The sequence below is a fragment of the Petaurus breviceps genome, unplaced genomic scaffold (assembly GCF_028583685.1).
Source record: "Petaurus breviceps papuanus isolate PSGF00001 unplaced genomic scaffold, PetGlider_PUasm1.0 688, whole genome shotgun sequence".
Classification (NCBI taxonomy): Eukaryota; Metazoa; Chordata; class Mammalia; order Diprotodontia; family Petauridae; genus Petaurus; species Petaurus breviceps.
Window position 1 is genome coordinate 26,463,363 of NW_027186457.1, and position 17,290 is coordinate 26,480,652.

At 40.7% G+C, this 17,290-nt stretch overlaps 1 protein-coding gene across 2 annotated transcripts in view; it reads left to right on the top strand.

Moving 5' to 3' along the window:
- The window catches only part of CCDC39 (coiled-coil domain 39 molecular ruler complex subunit), a 210,544-nt gene that overhangs the window by 182,064 nt on the left and 11,190 nt on the right, over window positions 1–17,290 (top strand). For both annotated transcript variants that reach the window (XM_069104807.1, XM_069104806.1), the window contains exons 12-17: window positions 2,247–2,384; window positions 2,779–2,987; window positions 9,055–9,178; window positions 10,663–10,822; window positions 12,670–12,776; window positions 16,986–17,126. In XM_069104807.1, the coding sequence (XP_068960908.1) occupies window positions 2,247–2,384; window positions 2,779–2,987; window positions 9,055–9,178; window positions 10,663–10,822; window positions 12,670–12,776; window positions 16,986–17,126 (879 nt within the window). The remainder of the gene's footprint in view (window positions 1–2,246; window positions 2,385–2,778; window positions 2,988–9,054; window positions 9,179–10,662; window positions 10,823–12,669; window positions 12,777–16,985; window positions 17,127–17,290) is intronic.

Genomic DNA, 17,290 nt, shown 5'->3' on the forward strand with positions numbered 1-17,290 from the left:
AAAGGTTGTTACATTCTCTGAGCCAGCAGAAGGCTATATAAGCCCTGATGTGTAGCTTTGTTTTGGGGGTCACTTTGAGAAGTGTTCTGTGATTTGATCTGAATTCTGGGAAGCCGTTGTTGAGAGTCCCCCGGCTTTGAAAAACCCAGATGTGGAAACCCAGATGTTGACTGGGTATGGATGTAATGGCTGGACAGTTTGGAGAGCTGTCTACTTGATCTGTTTCTGTCTTGATAATGCTGCCTGTATGCTTTGAAGTTCGGGGTGCTGACCTGTTGACTGGGTATGGATGTAATGGCTGGACAGTTTGGAGAGCTGTCTACTTGATCTGTTTCTGTCTTGATAATTCTGCCTGTATGCTTTGAAGTTCGGGGTGCTGACCTTTTTCCCTGAACAAGGTAAACGATATACGTCTGACTGATTAAAGTAAGCTTGTTAACCCATTTTGAGTTGCTTTCCTTTAACAAAGCAGACCCAAGAACCTGTGTGAGCAGCCACCCTAGGGACTCCAGGGTGCTTGCTGCAACAGAGACACAGGGGATAAGCTCAGAGTTAAAAAGTCAAGAGAGAAGACAGTGGAGACAAGGTGGAACTGGAATTGCTTTGGGCACAGACCTTGAATTCTAACATTCAATAAAAAGTAGAGAACAGATGTATGGGGTAGAATGGGAGCCAACAGTAGTCAGAGTGGGCACAAGAGGGAGCTGGAAAAAACTCATAGAAGTGGGCCTTGGAACTGAAAAAGGTTTGGAGAGGGAGCCATGTTGGGACTGGGGGCAAGTAGATGAATGATCCAAATCAGAGTGCCAACAATACTGCACATATATTGGATGGGGACAGGGGTGGGAAAGGAAACAATATGTCCTGTGGAGCTTTGTATGAAACGGGGACCTTCTGTATGTTAGAAAAGGCTCATTTCCTAGTTTTTGGTTTTTTTTCTCTCCCATAATAGGATCAAGTGTGTATATTAATAGTTTAAAGCCCAGAAAGCTAAAATCTGCAACAATCTGTAAAAGAGCTGTGCCCAGGCCCGTCTCACCCACCCCTTGGGGTCATTCAAGTGAAATCACTTAGAGAATCAGAAGTTGGAATAAATGACTCTTATTTTCTGTCTTAACAAATGAACTCAAGCATTATTTTGAATAAGTTATTCCACTTCCTCTAGCCCCCCAGCTTTTTTCAGGAAGAGGGAATTAAAAAAAAATTAAATCAGTTAAACAGTTTAAATTAATGAATGAGCCTAGATAATTAACAGCAACAACATACGTTTGAGCTGGAACCCAGCTGGAATGTTTATGTTCTCTCAGTGGAATGATATTTCATTTAGCTCAAGTATTGATTGGCAAATTTATAGATGAGAGTTCTGATCTGTTAGGGATTGTTAAGGGGTCCCCTGAACTTGACTTTTGAGCTGTCCTATTTTCCAGAAATACTGGACCCAGAGCATGCAGTAGACCCTGACTGTCTCAATGATAAAGGGTGTCTCTTCCCCCTACCTGAGTTGACATATGTTGTTTGCATCCCAGGCTGGGCTCCCTGTGTGTCCTTGGGAGTTCAGACAGGTGCCAGACAGTCTGCACTAGGCTTGTGCAGTGGGGACCCAGATCGATAAGCAAATTCTCCTATCTTCAGAGTCAGGAGGTTCCCAGGGGAAGAGAATGTGCCTTTTGCCATCACCTTGCTCCTTCCCTTCTTGTCCTTTTCCCGCCTTTCCTGCCCATTTCCAAAACCCTCCCATACCATGCCCCTTTCTGGTGTTTCCTCCTTCCTTCATCCTCCTGTCATAAAAATGCACAATTCTCTATGGATTGTGGGTTCCACATGCATGTTCATTTCTCTTACAATAAACCTAGTTTTCACTTAAGTTTTGTGAGGTTGTGATTGCCTCTTGACAGATCAAAGACTTCTAATGTTCTAAGGGATTGATCTTAGCCATTGGTTCGTCCAGCCCTCTCAGTTTACTGCTGAGGAAACCAAGATTGAGATAAGTTAAATGACTTCCATATCATCACTGAGCTAGGGAGGGGTAATCGTTCCTTCACCTAGAGGAGAGAAGTAGCAGTCATTTTTGTCTTTGGAAAAGTAAGGGAAAGAAATGTTTTCAATAAAGACAGCCAATGGATAGACTTGGGAAAATTATATTAGAAAATGTAGTATGTATGAAATCAGGTTTGTGGGTTGTTTTTTTTTTTTTTTGCCATGACATGGAAGTCATTGGAATCTTTTTCTTTCCTTTGCCTTATTAGAATGACCTCTATTTTCTCAAGAAGACAATATATAAAACTGGTGAAGAAAAAGATGGTCTTTTGAACAAAATAAGTGAACTCACTCTTTTCACTGACCGATCAGAAAAAGAATTGCTGAAAGCCAAAAACCTGAAACAGGTAACGATCCAAGGGCTACAAGAAAACAAATAAAGAAGTTTTTAGTTGTTTAACATGTACTTTCAAAACTATCTTGCTAGTCTGTGTTTCTTCCTGAATTTCTTCTAGTCTCTTCTCTGCATTTTTTGTTTCATTTTTAGTAATCATTCTTGGAAGCAGAAGTTCCTATAGACAGTTTGTTAGATGGTACTCAGTACAGTACTTTCTACAGGATACTTTAGGAGCATTGTTTTTCTATCGTGTTTTCGGGAAGCCTAAAATTCATATTCATTGTAGTATTAACGTTTCCTTGAGAATATCATCCTTTGTTCTACTTTGCTGAGCAAGATAAAGAGAGAAAAATGTCTTTGAAGGCTTCTGTTCTCAATGGCTAATGATGTGGCTTTTTGGGTAGGAATTATTGATCGAAGACAATCTTCAGAAGCTAGAAATGAAACGTCTCCGAGAGCTGCTTCACTCCAAAGCCGATGAAGTCCTTTCCCTAGAGAAGCGAAAGCAGCAATTGTACACTGCGATGGAAGAACGTACTGAAGAGATCAAGGTTCACAAGGCAATGCTTTCATCTCAGATCAGATACGTGGACCAAGAGCGACAGAGCATCAGGTAGCCAGTCATGTTCTTGCATGATGGGTCTCTGTAGATATCAGTGCAAACAGAAAATATCTCCCACCGAAAATCGCTTTTACTTGCTTCTAAAACGTTGAAGTGGGATTTAAAAGAGGCTTTCTAGAAGAACTAGGCTGACCATTCAGTGTTGGAAGGAATGAACTCTATTGGGCCCATTTAAGGTAGGACCTTGTGGGTCAATGAGACACCCCAGACTGAGAGATTAGAGAGGGGGCAAGGACACAAGGGAAGCCAGCACCTTTCCTTCTCCCCAGCTACAGCATCAGGTGGTGTATTTATTAATCGCTGTGTGTCAGGTGCGGTGCTCAGTGATGGAGAACTAAAGAAGGGAAAATGATCCCTACCCTCAAATGGCACACACTTTAAAATAAATGATGTCTTGCATTTTTTACATCATCATAGTTTTCCCCAGTATATCCTTCCCTCCCCCATGAGTATTTAATGGGTTTTAAATCAAGCAAGTTCCCAGGATCTTGATGGATGTTTATTTCTATCTTTTGGTTGCATTTAACCTTTCACAATGTGTGGGCTCTGGAAATGTGGTTAGTCATTAGAGTTCTTAAGTCTTAACTCAGAGTTCTGTGTCTTGTCAACAGTTGTGTTGACAAGGTTGTTGTCTCCATATGAATTGTTCTCCTGGTTCTGCTCTCACCAGGTCATAAAAATCTTCCCAGGTTTCTCACAATCTTTTCTTTTCCTCATTTTTAAAAATAGCACAATTCCATTCAATTACAGTCGTATACTCTAATTTCTTCAGCCATTCCCCAAATGATGGACACCTTTTAGTATCCAGTTCCTTGCCACTATAAAAAGAGCTTTTGTTGTAAATTCCTTTTTACATAATAATCCTTTTTCTTTTTCTTTGGTCTCTTTGGCAAGTCAGGGTATATGTAAGTCATAATATTGGTATGTAGGTCAAAGGATATACACAATTTAGTAAGTCTTAGGGAATAGTTCTAAATTGCTTTCTAGAATAGCTGTACCAATTTACAGTAATCCTATCCCAATAGTTCATTCATGTGCCTGTTTTCCTATGAACCATCCATCATTTTTCATTTTCCATTCTTGTCAACTTTGCTGATGGTTTTGGTAGGACACCTCATAGATCGTTTAATCTGCATTCCTCTAATTGTCAGTGATTTAGAGCATTTTTAAATATGGCTATACTCAACTTATATTTCTTCCTTTGGAAATTGCCTATTCCATATCCCTTGAACATTTGTGAATTTTATCATTTCTCTTATTCTTACAAATTTGAATAAATTCCTTTTATGTCTTAAATGAGATATTTATCAAAGAAACTTGCTGCAAGGATCTTTCCCCCTATTACTTATTTCCCTACTAATTTTAGCTGCATTCTCTTTTATTGTGCAAAACCTCATAAATTTCATATTATCAAAATTATCCATTTTGTCATTTGTGATCATCTCAATCTTGTCAGGAACTATCTCCTCATCCATGGATCTGAAAGGTCATTTCTTATTTGCTCCTCTAATTTATTTATGCTATCACCCTTTAAAGCTTTATAAACCATATGTCCATTTGGAGCTTATTAAGCTATGTGGTTATGAACTATTGTTCTTTACTTAGTTTCTACCAGAATATTTTCTTGTTTCCTCAGCAGTTTTTGTTTTGAAAAGTTTTGTTGCAAGTCCTTAGGTAGGTCAGCCTCGTAATGCTAGGCTACCTTATGTTATATGACTAAGCTATTCCATTTATCAACTTTTTTCTTTTAACTATCATCAAATTGTTTTGATGATTTGGCCTTCATTTTGTTTTATACATTTAAAAAATGCTTCAAAAACTCTTTATTTCTTTCTGCAATCCTTCTTGTTGCACCCCTCTGCTATTCCCTTCTTCCTCACAATTCTGCATTTTTTGCCAAATTGTTTTTTCTTTTTTTTCAAATTGTTAAGAAAAGAAGAACTTTTCTCACAAATATGCACAGTGAAGTAAAACAGATTCTCATGTTTCTTCCTGTCAGAGGCTCACAGGTTCTCAACGGGGTTTAAATAAAAATTTCCAGACCATTGAAGCATTTTTATTTCAATATTTTGGATAAATTTGGCCTTTATGATGTGTGTTGTGGTGTAGTGTCATTATAGTGTATACCTCCCTTTGAGAATTTCCATAAGTCTGGAATGATTCTGGTTCTTAGTATATAAATATTGATCAGAGTTTATCACCCCATCAATGGGGATAAACCTAGTCCCATAAAAGTAAAAAAAAAAAATTCTCAAAACACAAATTTTTTTTGCATTTTTTGCAAACTTTATATATTTTAGAAATGCTTAGCTGTTAATTTGTGCTGGGGGATCAGGAGAGAGATTAGGGTTGTGTCTGAGCCCCATCTATATGGCAATAGAATTCCATCTCATTTATATGCCATAACTTGTTCAGCCATTCCCCAAAGTATGGGTGGCCCTTCAGATTCCCGTATTTTTCTACCTCAGAAAAATCTACAGATGTTTTCATACACCCTTAGGGTTTGTTTTCCTTAAGATCCATCCCTTCCTTACTCTATCTTCCTTCTATTTCCCCTTTCCCCTTCTCCCCTTCCTCTCCTGTTTCCCTGTTGAGTGAAATCTTTCTGTACCTGTGTGTGTGCGCATGCGCATGTGTGTGTTTTCTTCCCTCCTTTGGTCAGAGCAGATGAGAGTGAGGTTCAGGTGTCGGTCACTGCTCCCCCCTTTGCCTCCTCTTTGTTTGCATAGGTGTCTACTTGCTCACCCTAATTATACGAAACCATTTTCCCTAGCCCTCCTCATTTTAAAGATGTGGAGCACTGACTGGACTGTTTTTGCCTCCGAGTTAGCCAGAATTTCACATACTGGGTCCTAAGCTGACCCATACATAGAGCATGACTTCATCCAGTTCCAGCACACTTCCTATGCAGTCACCATTTCACCCAGTGGCTTTTGCTTCTTACGGACTGATTGAAGACTTCTGTCTCCTAGTCTGCTGTCCTTGGTTGTTTGAACTCCTCAGTAGGAGACCTTAACCTTGTCTAGCTCAGGGTCTCCCTGGGTCTGCTTCTCATTCCTTGAATTTATTGTGTTCCCCGTTTCTTGGTTCAGGAGTGTTCCATCGCCATTTCCTGACTGACGGGTGCCAGCCATAAAAAGTGCTGCGACAGATATTTTGGCTTTATTGTCTTGGGGCTCTGTGGGATGTGGGCCTCCTGCACTTTTTTCACATAGTTCCAAATAGTTTTTGAGATGGTTGGACTAGGTCACGGCTCTGCCAACAGCATATGTGTTTTTGTTGTTATTGGTCAGTTATTTCAGTCATGTCTGACTCTACAGACCCCATGTGGAGTTTTCTTGGCAAAGATAATGGAGTGATTTGTGATTTCCTTCTCCAGCTCATTTTACAGCAGAGGCAAAAAAAGGTGAAGTGACCTGCCCAGGGTCCCACATCTATTAAGTGTCTGAGGCCAGATTTGAATTCAGGTGTCCTTGATTTCAGGTCTGGTGCTGTATTCACTGTGCTACCCTCCTGCCCCCAGATAGGGTTTTAAAGTCAAATTGAGTCTACAAGCATTTATTAAATACCTATTATGTGTTGATCATTATGTTAAGTGTTGGGGACACAAAGAAAGACAAAAGACAGTGTCTCCTTTGGAGGCACTCGTGACTAATGTGGGAGGCCACGTTATAGCAACAAGAGATATATGGGGTCAATAGAAGCCATCCATAGAGGGGGGGGAGGGAAAACTTCTTGTAGGAGGTGAGGTCTTAGCTGGAATTTGTAGAGAACCAGGGAAGCCAAGAAGCAGAAGTGATGAGTGAGTGAGAGAATTCTAGGCCAATGAAAAGTCTGGCAGTTGGGAGGAGATGGAGTTTTTGAACAAGGGACAGGAAAGAACCCAGTGTCACTGGGTCAAAGAATCTGTGGAAGGGAGTAAGGTGTGAAAAGACTGAAAAAGGAGGAAGGTGACAGATTATAGAGGCTTTAAATGCCAGCAGTTTTTCTATTTGGTCTGGTAGGTAAAAGGGAGCCCTGTGAGTTTATTGAATGGGAGACATGTTCAGGCTCATACTTTAGGAAGAGCATTTTGACAGGTAGAGGGATAGATGATGGACTCTGTGGGGGAAGAGTCTCCCCCCCTTTAGGGAGGGAGACCAACCAATAAGCCATTGCAGGTGATAAGGGCCTACACTGGAGGGATAGCAGTTTCAGAGGAGAGATAGGGGTCTATATGAAAGATACATAAATGACAGACCTTGGCAACAGATTGGATATGGGGTGGGGTAAGATTGAGCGAGGAGAATGACACCTAGTTGTCAAGTCTGAGTGACTGGGAGGAAGATGGCAGGGGAGTTAGGAAGAGGGAGGGGTAATGAGCTCTGTTTTAGACACACTGAGGGTTTTAAGATGACATCCAGTTAGAAATGCTCAGTAGGTACTGAGCATGGTTTGGGAAGTCTAGGCTAACTAAGAATAAAGAAAAAAATTATGCTTGAGGAAATTTTTGGTTAATACCTACAAAATATCTCACTACTTCCATTGCAAAATTATTATTTTTCTTTTAATGAATTTGTTGTCTCAGCCTTCTCCCATGTTGGAGAATTCACTTTTCACTGGTCCCAGACTTTGCCCAAAATGACTTCTGAGGAGGCAAAGCTTTTCTCTCAGATGGACACCTATGGCATTTCTTTCTGACACAGTAGGGCCCCACATGTGCTGGCTCTCTACCCTGGATCCCTCTGTCCCTCTGTTCCCTTGCTAAGCACTTTTGCAACACAACATACTATAATTCACTACGTTTCTTGGATATAAAATTCTCAGGGATTTGGGATGCAAAGAAAGATGTTTTCCCATTCAATGATTTCCCTACTTGTCCTAGCTGTATTGATTTAGTTCATGCAAAAATTCTTCAATTTCATGTAATAGAAATGATTTGTTTTATCCTTTCTGATCTGTGCCATTCCTCATTGATTATATATTCTTCTAGCAATAGTAGCAAAAGGTACCTGATCTTGTTGTCTTCTGCATTTTTCATATTGTGATATATACATATATAGAAAGATATACATACACATGTATACACACATGTTCAGATTGCATCTCCATTTTGAGCTGATTTGTCACGTGATGTGAAATATTTGTCTAAACCCAATTTCTGCCAAACTCAGTTTTTGCAGCCTTCTCAGTAATTCTTGTCCAACTGGAAATGCTTCCCTTCACAGAAGCTAGGCAGAGTGGTGGCTGCGGTACAGGCGGGGAACTCAGGAAGGCCAGAGTTGTGTTAACACCTCCTAGCTGTGCCTTCTTGGGCAAATCACTTAATTTGTGTCAGCCTGTTTCCTCATTTGTAAAACAGGGATGATAATAGCATTTTCCTCACAGGGTTGTTGTAAGAAGCAGTGAATATCATATATGGAAAGTGCTTTGCAAACCTTGAAGTTCTGTAAGAGCATTAGCTAGCATTATTATTGGTCTGTTGTCTCTGATTTATCATATGGATTGTTGAATTTGATTGTTTCTGAGGCTTGCTTACCAATGGTGCTTCTCTCATTCCTACATTAAAAACAATATTTTCTTTGAGATTCAGACCTTTTTTCCCCTTGAATTGTTCTTATTTTGTCTAGCTCTCCCAAGTATTCTCTTAAAGGTAGTTTGATTGATATGGCAATGAATCTGGTATTACTATAGGTAATAAAGTCATTTTTATTATATTGGTGTAGCCCAACCATGAGCAGTGGATATTCCTCCATTGACTTCTCATTATTTCTTCAAATAATGTTTTGTAATTGTATTAATAAAAGTTTTGTGTGCCTTGATAGATTGACTCTCAGATATTTTAAGCATTTTGTATTATAATCACTTTCTTTTTGAATTTGGTCATAAGGTTGTTAGAAATGTTGAAAGTTTGTATGGATCTATTTTGTATCTTGGTACTTCATTAGAGCTATTGATTATTTCAGCTAAATGATGATTCTCTAGGTTTTTCTTAGTAAAGTACAATACTCTTTTGTAGATAAGACAAATATTTGGGATCTTTTTAGCATTGTCATTTTTAAAAATCTCTTTAAATCAGTGCCGAATTCCATGACCGACTGAGTCACATTGATAAACTCAAGAACAGATATGAACTTCTTACAGTTGTCATGATGCCTCCTGAAGGGGAAGAGGAAAAAACGCAAGCCTACTATGTGATAAAGGTATTGTCTCATGTGGGTTACAGTTGTGATTTGGCAATATGGCACAGACTCCTGCAGTCATAAAATGAGAGGACCTTGGAGAGCACTGAATCTAAACCCCTCTTCTTTTTGGCCCAGAGATTTTCTCAGGGTCCTGGCAGAGCCCAGGTTCACATCTAGGGCTTCTCACTTACTTTCTGGTGTCGAAGTGCTCAAGAGGAGCCAGTCATCATGACTTTCCATTCCATAAAGTCCTTACTCACCATCCACCTTGTGCCAGGCACTATGCTAGGTGCTGGGGACCACAGCCGTGGGGGGATCCTTCTGGTTGTGCAGAATCCAACCCAGCTGATGTCCCACTTATCCGTCCTTTCCCATAAGTTTGCCACTGGGCGTATGAAGAGAGAAATTCAGTAGTCCCTGCTCTCAAGGTTGCATTCTTCCGGAAGGGGGCGGGGGCGGAAGGACATGTAAACAGATAAGGAGGAACAAAATACCTACATGCCTTTCCATGTTGGGGCATGATCTTGTACTTTTTCCATATGTAGGACCTGGCATCCCCCTGCTTCCTCCTGGTGTGTCCTGTCCTCCCTGCCCCCGCTCCTGTCTAAGCAGGAGCTATAGTAGGGGAGACATGAAGGGGGCATGGTTTTCCTTCATCTCAAGGGCAAAAGGTAGAAAAAAACAAGAAGCTCTGACTGCTGTCTTCTTTTTCCCCATTGTGGGCTTTTTTTTTTTTTTAATGAGTCATCATGTCTCAATTCCATTGATGACTTACCAGTAAGAGACGGATATTTTTCTCTCAAGTAAAGCTTTTAGTTTTACAAGGGGGGTTTAGCCTTATTTTGACCTAAATTTAATGAAATTATTATATTTGAAAATGGCTTAAAATGTTTAATGGGGAATGACTACATTAAAATAAAAATTGTTATGGACATGTGTCAGAATTTCATTTCATCACTGTTTCTAATCTGAGAGTCAAAGGGTCAATATTCAACAGTCCTTGATTTAGAAAATCTGCTTCATGTTCTGTCTGGGATGATGGGATTTCCATTTTTGCACAGACTCCATAGATCTGGAGGAGTAATTGGGTGTGCATATCCCACAGTGGACAATGGGGTTGGTTTGATGCCATTGGTGAGAGAGATCCCGGCACAACAGCAAAAGGTCAAGCAATAAAAACAAAATTACTTGGCTTCAGGTGAGATAAAACCATTTGTTAAAAAAAAACAAACCCTCCATCAACACGTATACATACATCATCCCAAGTCTAATCAACTCTTACTTAGAGGAATGCTCATCAGCCCTGGGTTTACAGAATTGGAGACAGTTCACTTGGTCCGGATGAATTTCCACTAGGAGAAAATAACAATGAGGGTTCTTAACACTCTGGAGATGATTTTTGTCTCTAGCATCTAGAGGTTTGCTCTTTTCTAGCTGGGGGAGAGGCCACTTTTCCTTGCGTCAATCACTTGTTCAGACACAGTTCCTTCTGTATTTCACAGGCAGCACAAACCAAGGAAGAGCTTCAGCGTGAAGGTGACTATCTGGATGTGCAGATACACAAGGCCGAGAAAGAGATCTATGCCCTAGAAAACACGCTGCGTGTGCTGAATACCTGTAACTCCAACTACAAAGAGTCCTTTAAGAAAATCACTCCCACCAGTATGTGGAACATGCTTCTGCCCTTTCTCATGAGTCACATACAGTGAAAGCTGCTGTACTGTTAGTCTGAATAGTATGAAGCACCTACTATGTGTTATATGTCCTTGCAAAGCACTGGGGATTCAAAAAAGAGCAAAAATCCACTACCCCCTGCCCTCGAGTAGCTCACAGTCTAACAGGGAAGACAATATACAGATAATTTTGTGCAGACAAACTCTCCAGACAGGATCAAGTGGGTATGAATCATCGCCAGATGAACAGGAGGGTTAGAGTCATTCCACCAAGAGGCATCACTTGGCTGGACCAGAATAATTAGTGGAAAGCCTTAGTCATTGCTCATTTAGGATCTTCGTGGTGCCTTTTTTCCCCCCTAATCATTTATATCTAATGGCACTGTTGTGGCAAAGACTCTGACCCCTCATCAACCTCCACCCCACCCCCATTACTCTATATTGTTATTACTTTTTAGAGGGGCATTTGGGGTTAAGTGACTTGCCCAAGGCCACACAGCTAGAAAGTGTCTGAGGCCAAATTTGAACTCAGGTCTTCCTGACTCTAGGGCCGGTGCTCTATTCACTGTGCTACCTAGCCACCTTACTCTATTAAAAACACTGCCTTATTTCTGATGATGTGAGAAGCGATGGATCACCAGTCTGAAAATGGGTTAAAGTGGATTTTAAAATAAGATCAAATTCGAGTCATTCAGGCCTGAGGTTTCAGTCAGGAAACTGGTGGAGAATGATAAAATAAGGGTGTCAGTGGACTTTCCACCCATCCTTCCTCTGGCAGGGTCACACACACTCCATTCTTCCCCCCTCCCTAGGGATTCTGCAATCATTTCTTGGTTGGTTTTGATCCTAGGCTTCTTCAGCTTATTGTTCATGTAGCATGGTTATCCATTTCATTCACACATGAAAAAAAAATCAATGAATATTGTTCTGTATGGTGCTGGAGGACAATATAAGCGAGGTTTGAGAATTGACACAGTCCAGAAATGACCCAAGAAAATCATCCTTTGTTACTGTTTAGTCATCCCTTGTGAGAGTATATTCACTTTGGGATTAGTTTGATGGCTAAGGCAGTATGTGCCATGATGTCTGTGTGAGAGATGATTCCAGGTGCTGAAAATACTCAGTAATTTAGGCAGCAAATATTTGAGTGCCTATTAGGAACCAGGTGTCGTGTGGTATCTATTGGGGACGCAAAGATACAGTATAATAGTTCCTATCCTCCACGAACTTGTCTTTTCTGGGTATGGTATTTGGTAAGCATTTATTCAGCACCTACTATGGGCAAGGTACTGTTTTAGGGGTTGGGAGTTGAGATACACAGATGAATCATCCCTGCCCTCAAGGATCTTATAGTATAACGAATCAACAGAGAAGTAAGTAATTGGAGGGGAGGGAAAATATTGATAACTACGGGTCTGGGAAGGCTTCTCATAGGATGTGTCATATGAACTAAGCCTTGTAGAAAGTAAAGGATTAGCTTTGGAAGTAAGAGTGCATTCCAAGGGGGAAGAAACAGCTTGTGCAAAGACACAGGGCTAGGAGACTCAGTGTTGAGTTTGGGAAAGGGCCAAACATTCAAACATAGGACAAAGAGCAAGATGAGCTAATTCTGGAAAGGTAGTGTGGAGCCAGACTGGGGTGGAATCAAGGAAGGGCTGGCTAGGTGGGGAATGGTTACAGCATGTTGGCTCAGGAGATCAGGAGGTACCTTTGAAAGGACTGCATGTAGGGAATCACTTAAATACTCTATGAGCATTCAGCATAAAGTCTGTCTACTCTGTCTAGCCTGTGCTCAATAGCTTTGTCCAGTCTTACCTAAAGCCCTTTGAATTATAGCTACTGAATATGAAATGAAGACTAAATTGGAAGAACAAAAAAGAAATGTGGATGAAAAATACAGATACAAGCGACGACAGATCAGGGAACTTCAGGAGGATATCCAGGTGAGGACTGACAGTGACGATTCACATTTGCACATCGTTTTAATGTTTATAAGACACTTTCTCCATAGAGGCCCTGGGACCTGGTTACCCCAGCTGGTATCCCCATTTTAAAGGTAGTACAGGTATTTTCGTCTCCATTTTACAGAAGAAGAAACCAAAGATGAGAAATGTTAAGTGGTATTTGGCCATGGTTACCTGGTTCCCAAACACTGGTCCAACTCCACTTTTGGTACTGGTTGAGCATGCTCTCTGCTCCACCCTGCTTGCAATTCTTTCAGCAGACACTTTGTTTTTTGTTTTGTTTTTCTTCAGTACATCAGTGGATTTGTGACTTTATTGATGTGGGCACTTTTGGTGTGGATGGAAACCCATCCAAGACTTATTACCATGTGCAATCCTACATGGCAGACCCACCCATTGTGCTGGAGGCTTTCTTCCAAGTCTGCTTCCATTTCATGGATTCCACTGGAGCACTTGGACTATCCATCTCTTGTGTTATTTCTTGTTCTACTTCCTTTTCAGTTTCTTCATTTTTTCAGTGCCACCCACTTTGGTCACCATTAGAAATATAATACCAGCAATGAGTACCCACCATTTTTCTCCTCATGACCCTTTGGGTCCCCTGCAACTTGATTCTTCAGAAATTGTGGTAGTCTTAAGATTTATAACCACAAAGCATCACATTTTTAAAAAAGTAGAGTTTTACGCTGGAGAGCAACTTGAAATCAATGAAGTAATTATACAACTTCCCTAATTCTATTCAGCTCACTCTCAGACTTAATTCTGGACCCAAGTCCATGTTCATCTGAAGAGCTTGTTCCAAATAAATACACCAAGGGATTGTAGCACAAGTGCAATATTTACAGTGCCCACGATCACGATAAAGACCGTGACTATAAATATTACATGAAGTATCGCATGATGTTTGATCGCAAAATATACCAAACTCTCCAGATAGAGGACAGAACTGAAGCATTTATTTAGACACCAGAAAACTGAATCCCAAAACCAGTAAGCCAATTCCATCATAGTACCAAAGATATTCAGAAGCCATGATAATGCTAAGAGCCACAGCATCCCTCAGCCTTCCCACAAACCAATACAAGATCAATATTTATTCACAAAACTATCTCCTTGCCAGAGCTCCTCTGTCCCCCACCATCTGTCCGGCTCTGAACACCAGCTTCCTGGGGGCTCTGCTTCCCTTCAGCAAACTCCTCCCACCACAGGCTCCGTGTGACTACATTCAGCCTATGAGGGGGCAGAGTTTCCTTTCAAAGCAGGGGAGGTCTTCAAACTCCCCCCAGGTCTATTAAGGGGCAGGGAAGATATTCAAATTCCCATTCCCATTACATGGATTAAAGCAATAAACTGGGCATCCAACTGTATGCCACAGTCTGGAATTTAATTAAATTTTTCTGTAGATATTTTTAGGCCACTTTCTTTTCAGGCAGTCATGGATCTTGGAGGCCCTGGCAGTGTTTGGGGGCATGCTGATTGCATCAAGCATGATATCATCTGCAAACAGGAGAATTGGGGGGACTTTATCACCTGTAATCTCTCTTCTACTTCATACTTGCACCATAGATCTTCCACTTGGGGTGTCACACATCTCTTTGTTTTTATGTTTCATTTGATGTTAAGAGGGTCATTGAAGGGAGTTGCCTCTGGGTTCTTATTTAACAAGGAATCACGTACAATCTTAACATATGTGTGGACAACACCCTTGGGAGAAGAGCCTTTTACCGAGTGAAATGCCTTTTTGTAATTAGTAATTAATGCACACAGCAGGATTATCCATTCTCTGTAACTCTCAGTTGTGTGACTGAAGATGTGACTTTTTTAGTGTGTTTTTTGGCTTCCCTTTTCATATTTTCAACCTGGGTATGTACATCTTTCCTCTAAATGTTTTATAAACATGAAAAAGTAAGCACGGAGGCCTATAGTTACTGGTATCCTCTTGATTTTCTTTTTTGAGTAGTAATTTTTCAGATGAACACTATAGAGAGGAAGTGATTTGCCCAAGGCCATACATGCAATAAATAGCACATAAGAGATTTGGAATAATATACTCTGATTGCAAATCCAGTGTTCTCTCCACATTCTACCTTGCTGCCTTTCACTAGGATGACAGAGTAAGAGAGAATGAATGAGTGAAAAATGGTCCCAGAGTAGTACTGTGGCCTGGATCCATTTCAGCTACAGGACCTACATATACACTATGCCTCTTCAGGATGAGCTGTCCTCGCAGATCAGGGCAGATACAGTTATGTGTGTCAGGATGTTGGTTCACAGGAGAGTCAAGGACAGAGCTTGATATGCCCAGGGGAAAGAAGGATGTGCTTTCTGGTATATCTGCATAACAAAGGAAGACCTCTGCAAAAGTTCAGGGGTAGCACATGCCCTTGTCAGGGCTTCTGAAAGGTGCTTTCACTCTCATGGAAAATCATAAATTTAGAGCTGGAAAGGATGAGATCCATAGTTGCTCAAAAGAGTTTGGCCCAGTGAGTGAATGAAGAATGCCTCCTGTTTATATGGTGGAATGTGCAAGGATGGATACTTCAGAGACCTGTCCGATATCTTGGATTGACATTACAGATAGGCAACACACTGGGTTCAGAATTGAATATGAGGAGTAGGGCAGGCTGGATTGCCTTTAGGTGATTGTAAAGGGTTTTTAATGTAACCTCAGTCATTATTCTCACCAAAGTAAAGATCCATTCTTTTCCATACCAAAACCCTTTTTGTGACAGTTTTAATCTAGTCCTCAGAACAGTGCTTTTAAAGGAAGAATGGTGAATCCTTTGGGGGAGATTTTATCCCTGCATACATTTGACATTTCCAGTCAGATGGTCATTGAACAAAATTGTCTCAGGAGCATCTTGTTTAGAGGAGAACCTTCCACGTAGCATTTGCTCCAATGAATCACGCTTTTTAAAATAGTTAACAAGTGTTAAACACAGTGGGATGTTGTTTGAGTCACTTGATGACTGTAAAAGAAGGGTCTGCTGGACGACACTCTTTTTGAAAGCCTGCCAACACCCTTCTCAGACCTTCCTCAGGGTAACAATGACATGCAAAAATAATAGACATCAACCTAGACCAAGAATGTGGCATTTTTAATAGTTAAATATAGTAGGGGTTTTTTGGAGTACAGTAGGAGAATGAATTAGAAACTAAGTCCTTTTCAAGGAGATGGAACTAGAGCTGAACTTGAAAGAGGAAGAGATATGAGTCCCCAGAGGAGGAGGCAAGGAGGGAGAGCCTTCCTGGCTTATGGCCAAAGGCCTGGAATGGGATAGAATGCTGCATTGAGGGAACAGCAAGCATGAGTTTGGCTGTAGTTTAGAGTGTGTGAAGGGAAGATCTGGATATGATAGTTTATCTCATATGTATTATTTTTATCAAGATCTAGGAAAAGAATTCTGGATTTTCTAGGAGCAGGCAGCATTGAATAAAGAACAGGCCTTAGTGGCAGGTAGAGTTGGGTCAAGTCCCATCTCTGACATTGGCTGTGCAAGGCCACTCTTTAAAGAACAGAAGGGGGTTTTCTCAGCAGGGAGCTCCCTACACTGATGAAGTCCAGATCTAGTCAGAAAAACAAAAGCAAACCAAAAAATAACTCTTAATAAGAGTTTTATACTAGCCTGTTTTCCCTACACATAATCAAAGTTCAGAAGATCATAGACTCAATCTGGAAGGGACTTTACAGGTCATCCAGTCCAAACCTTTTAGGTTACAGGCCTGACTAGGAAGGTTGTGACTTGCCAAAAGTCATATAGATAGAAGTGGTCAAGCCAGTGTCTGAAGTCAGATCCCCTGATTTCAAAGCCAGCATTCTTCCTGCTTTAATCATTCAATCAACAGACATTTCCTATGTGTCCTGCAGTGTGCCATGCACTGGGGATACAAAGGAAGGCAAATACATGATCCCTGCCTTTGGCGAGCTCATACGCTGATGGGAGAAACACCATGCAGACAATGGCCTAAATATAAGATAGACATTGTAAGTGGAATTGGGGAAAGTCCTACAGAAGGGAGGATTTGATCTGAATCGTGAAGGAAGCTGTCAAGCTTCGCTGTTCTCTCATAATGCACAAATAACAGCTAAAACAAGTGGAATGAAGTGAGACCCGTCAAGTGGCAGTTTGCAGAACTGAACGTGTCTACCTGTATTTTTAATGTGTATTAATACTTTGTATCCTACAGAGCATGGAAAACACTTCAGAAGTCTTGAAGAATCTAATAAACAATTACAAAGAAAGGTTTGCCGAGAAGCAGGTTTATGCAATTGAATTAAGCAATGGCACTGAAGAGCAGAAGCCCAAAATAGAGAGAGTCAAGAGACAGGTATTGGTGTCTTCTAGGACTTGTCTTAGTCTAATTTATACTTTCCGAAATTACAAATAGTAGCCAAATAGCTGTTTTTGAAGAAAACGTATCTGACAATTGAAAGGACCTTTTAAAAATCTCATCTGTTGACTGATTTCAGACTGTAATGGTGTCTTTCCTCC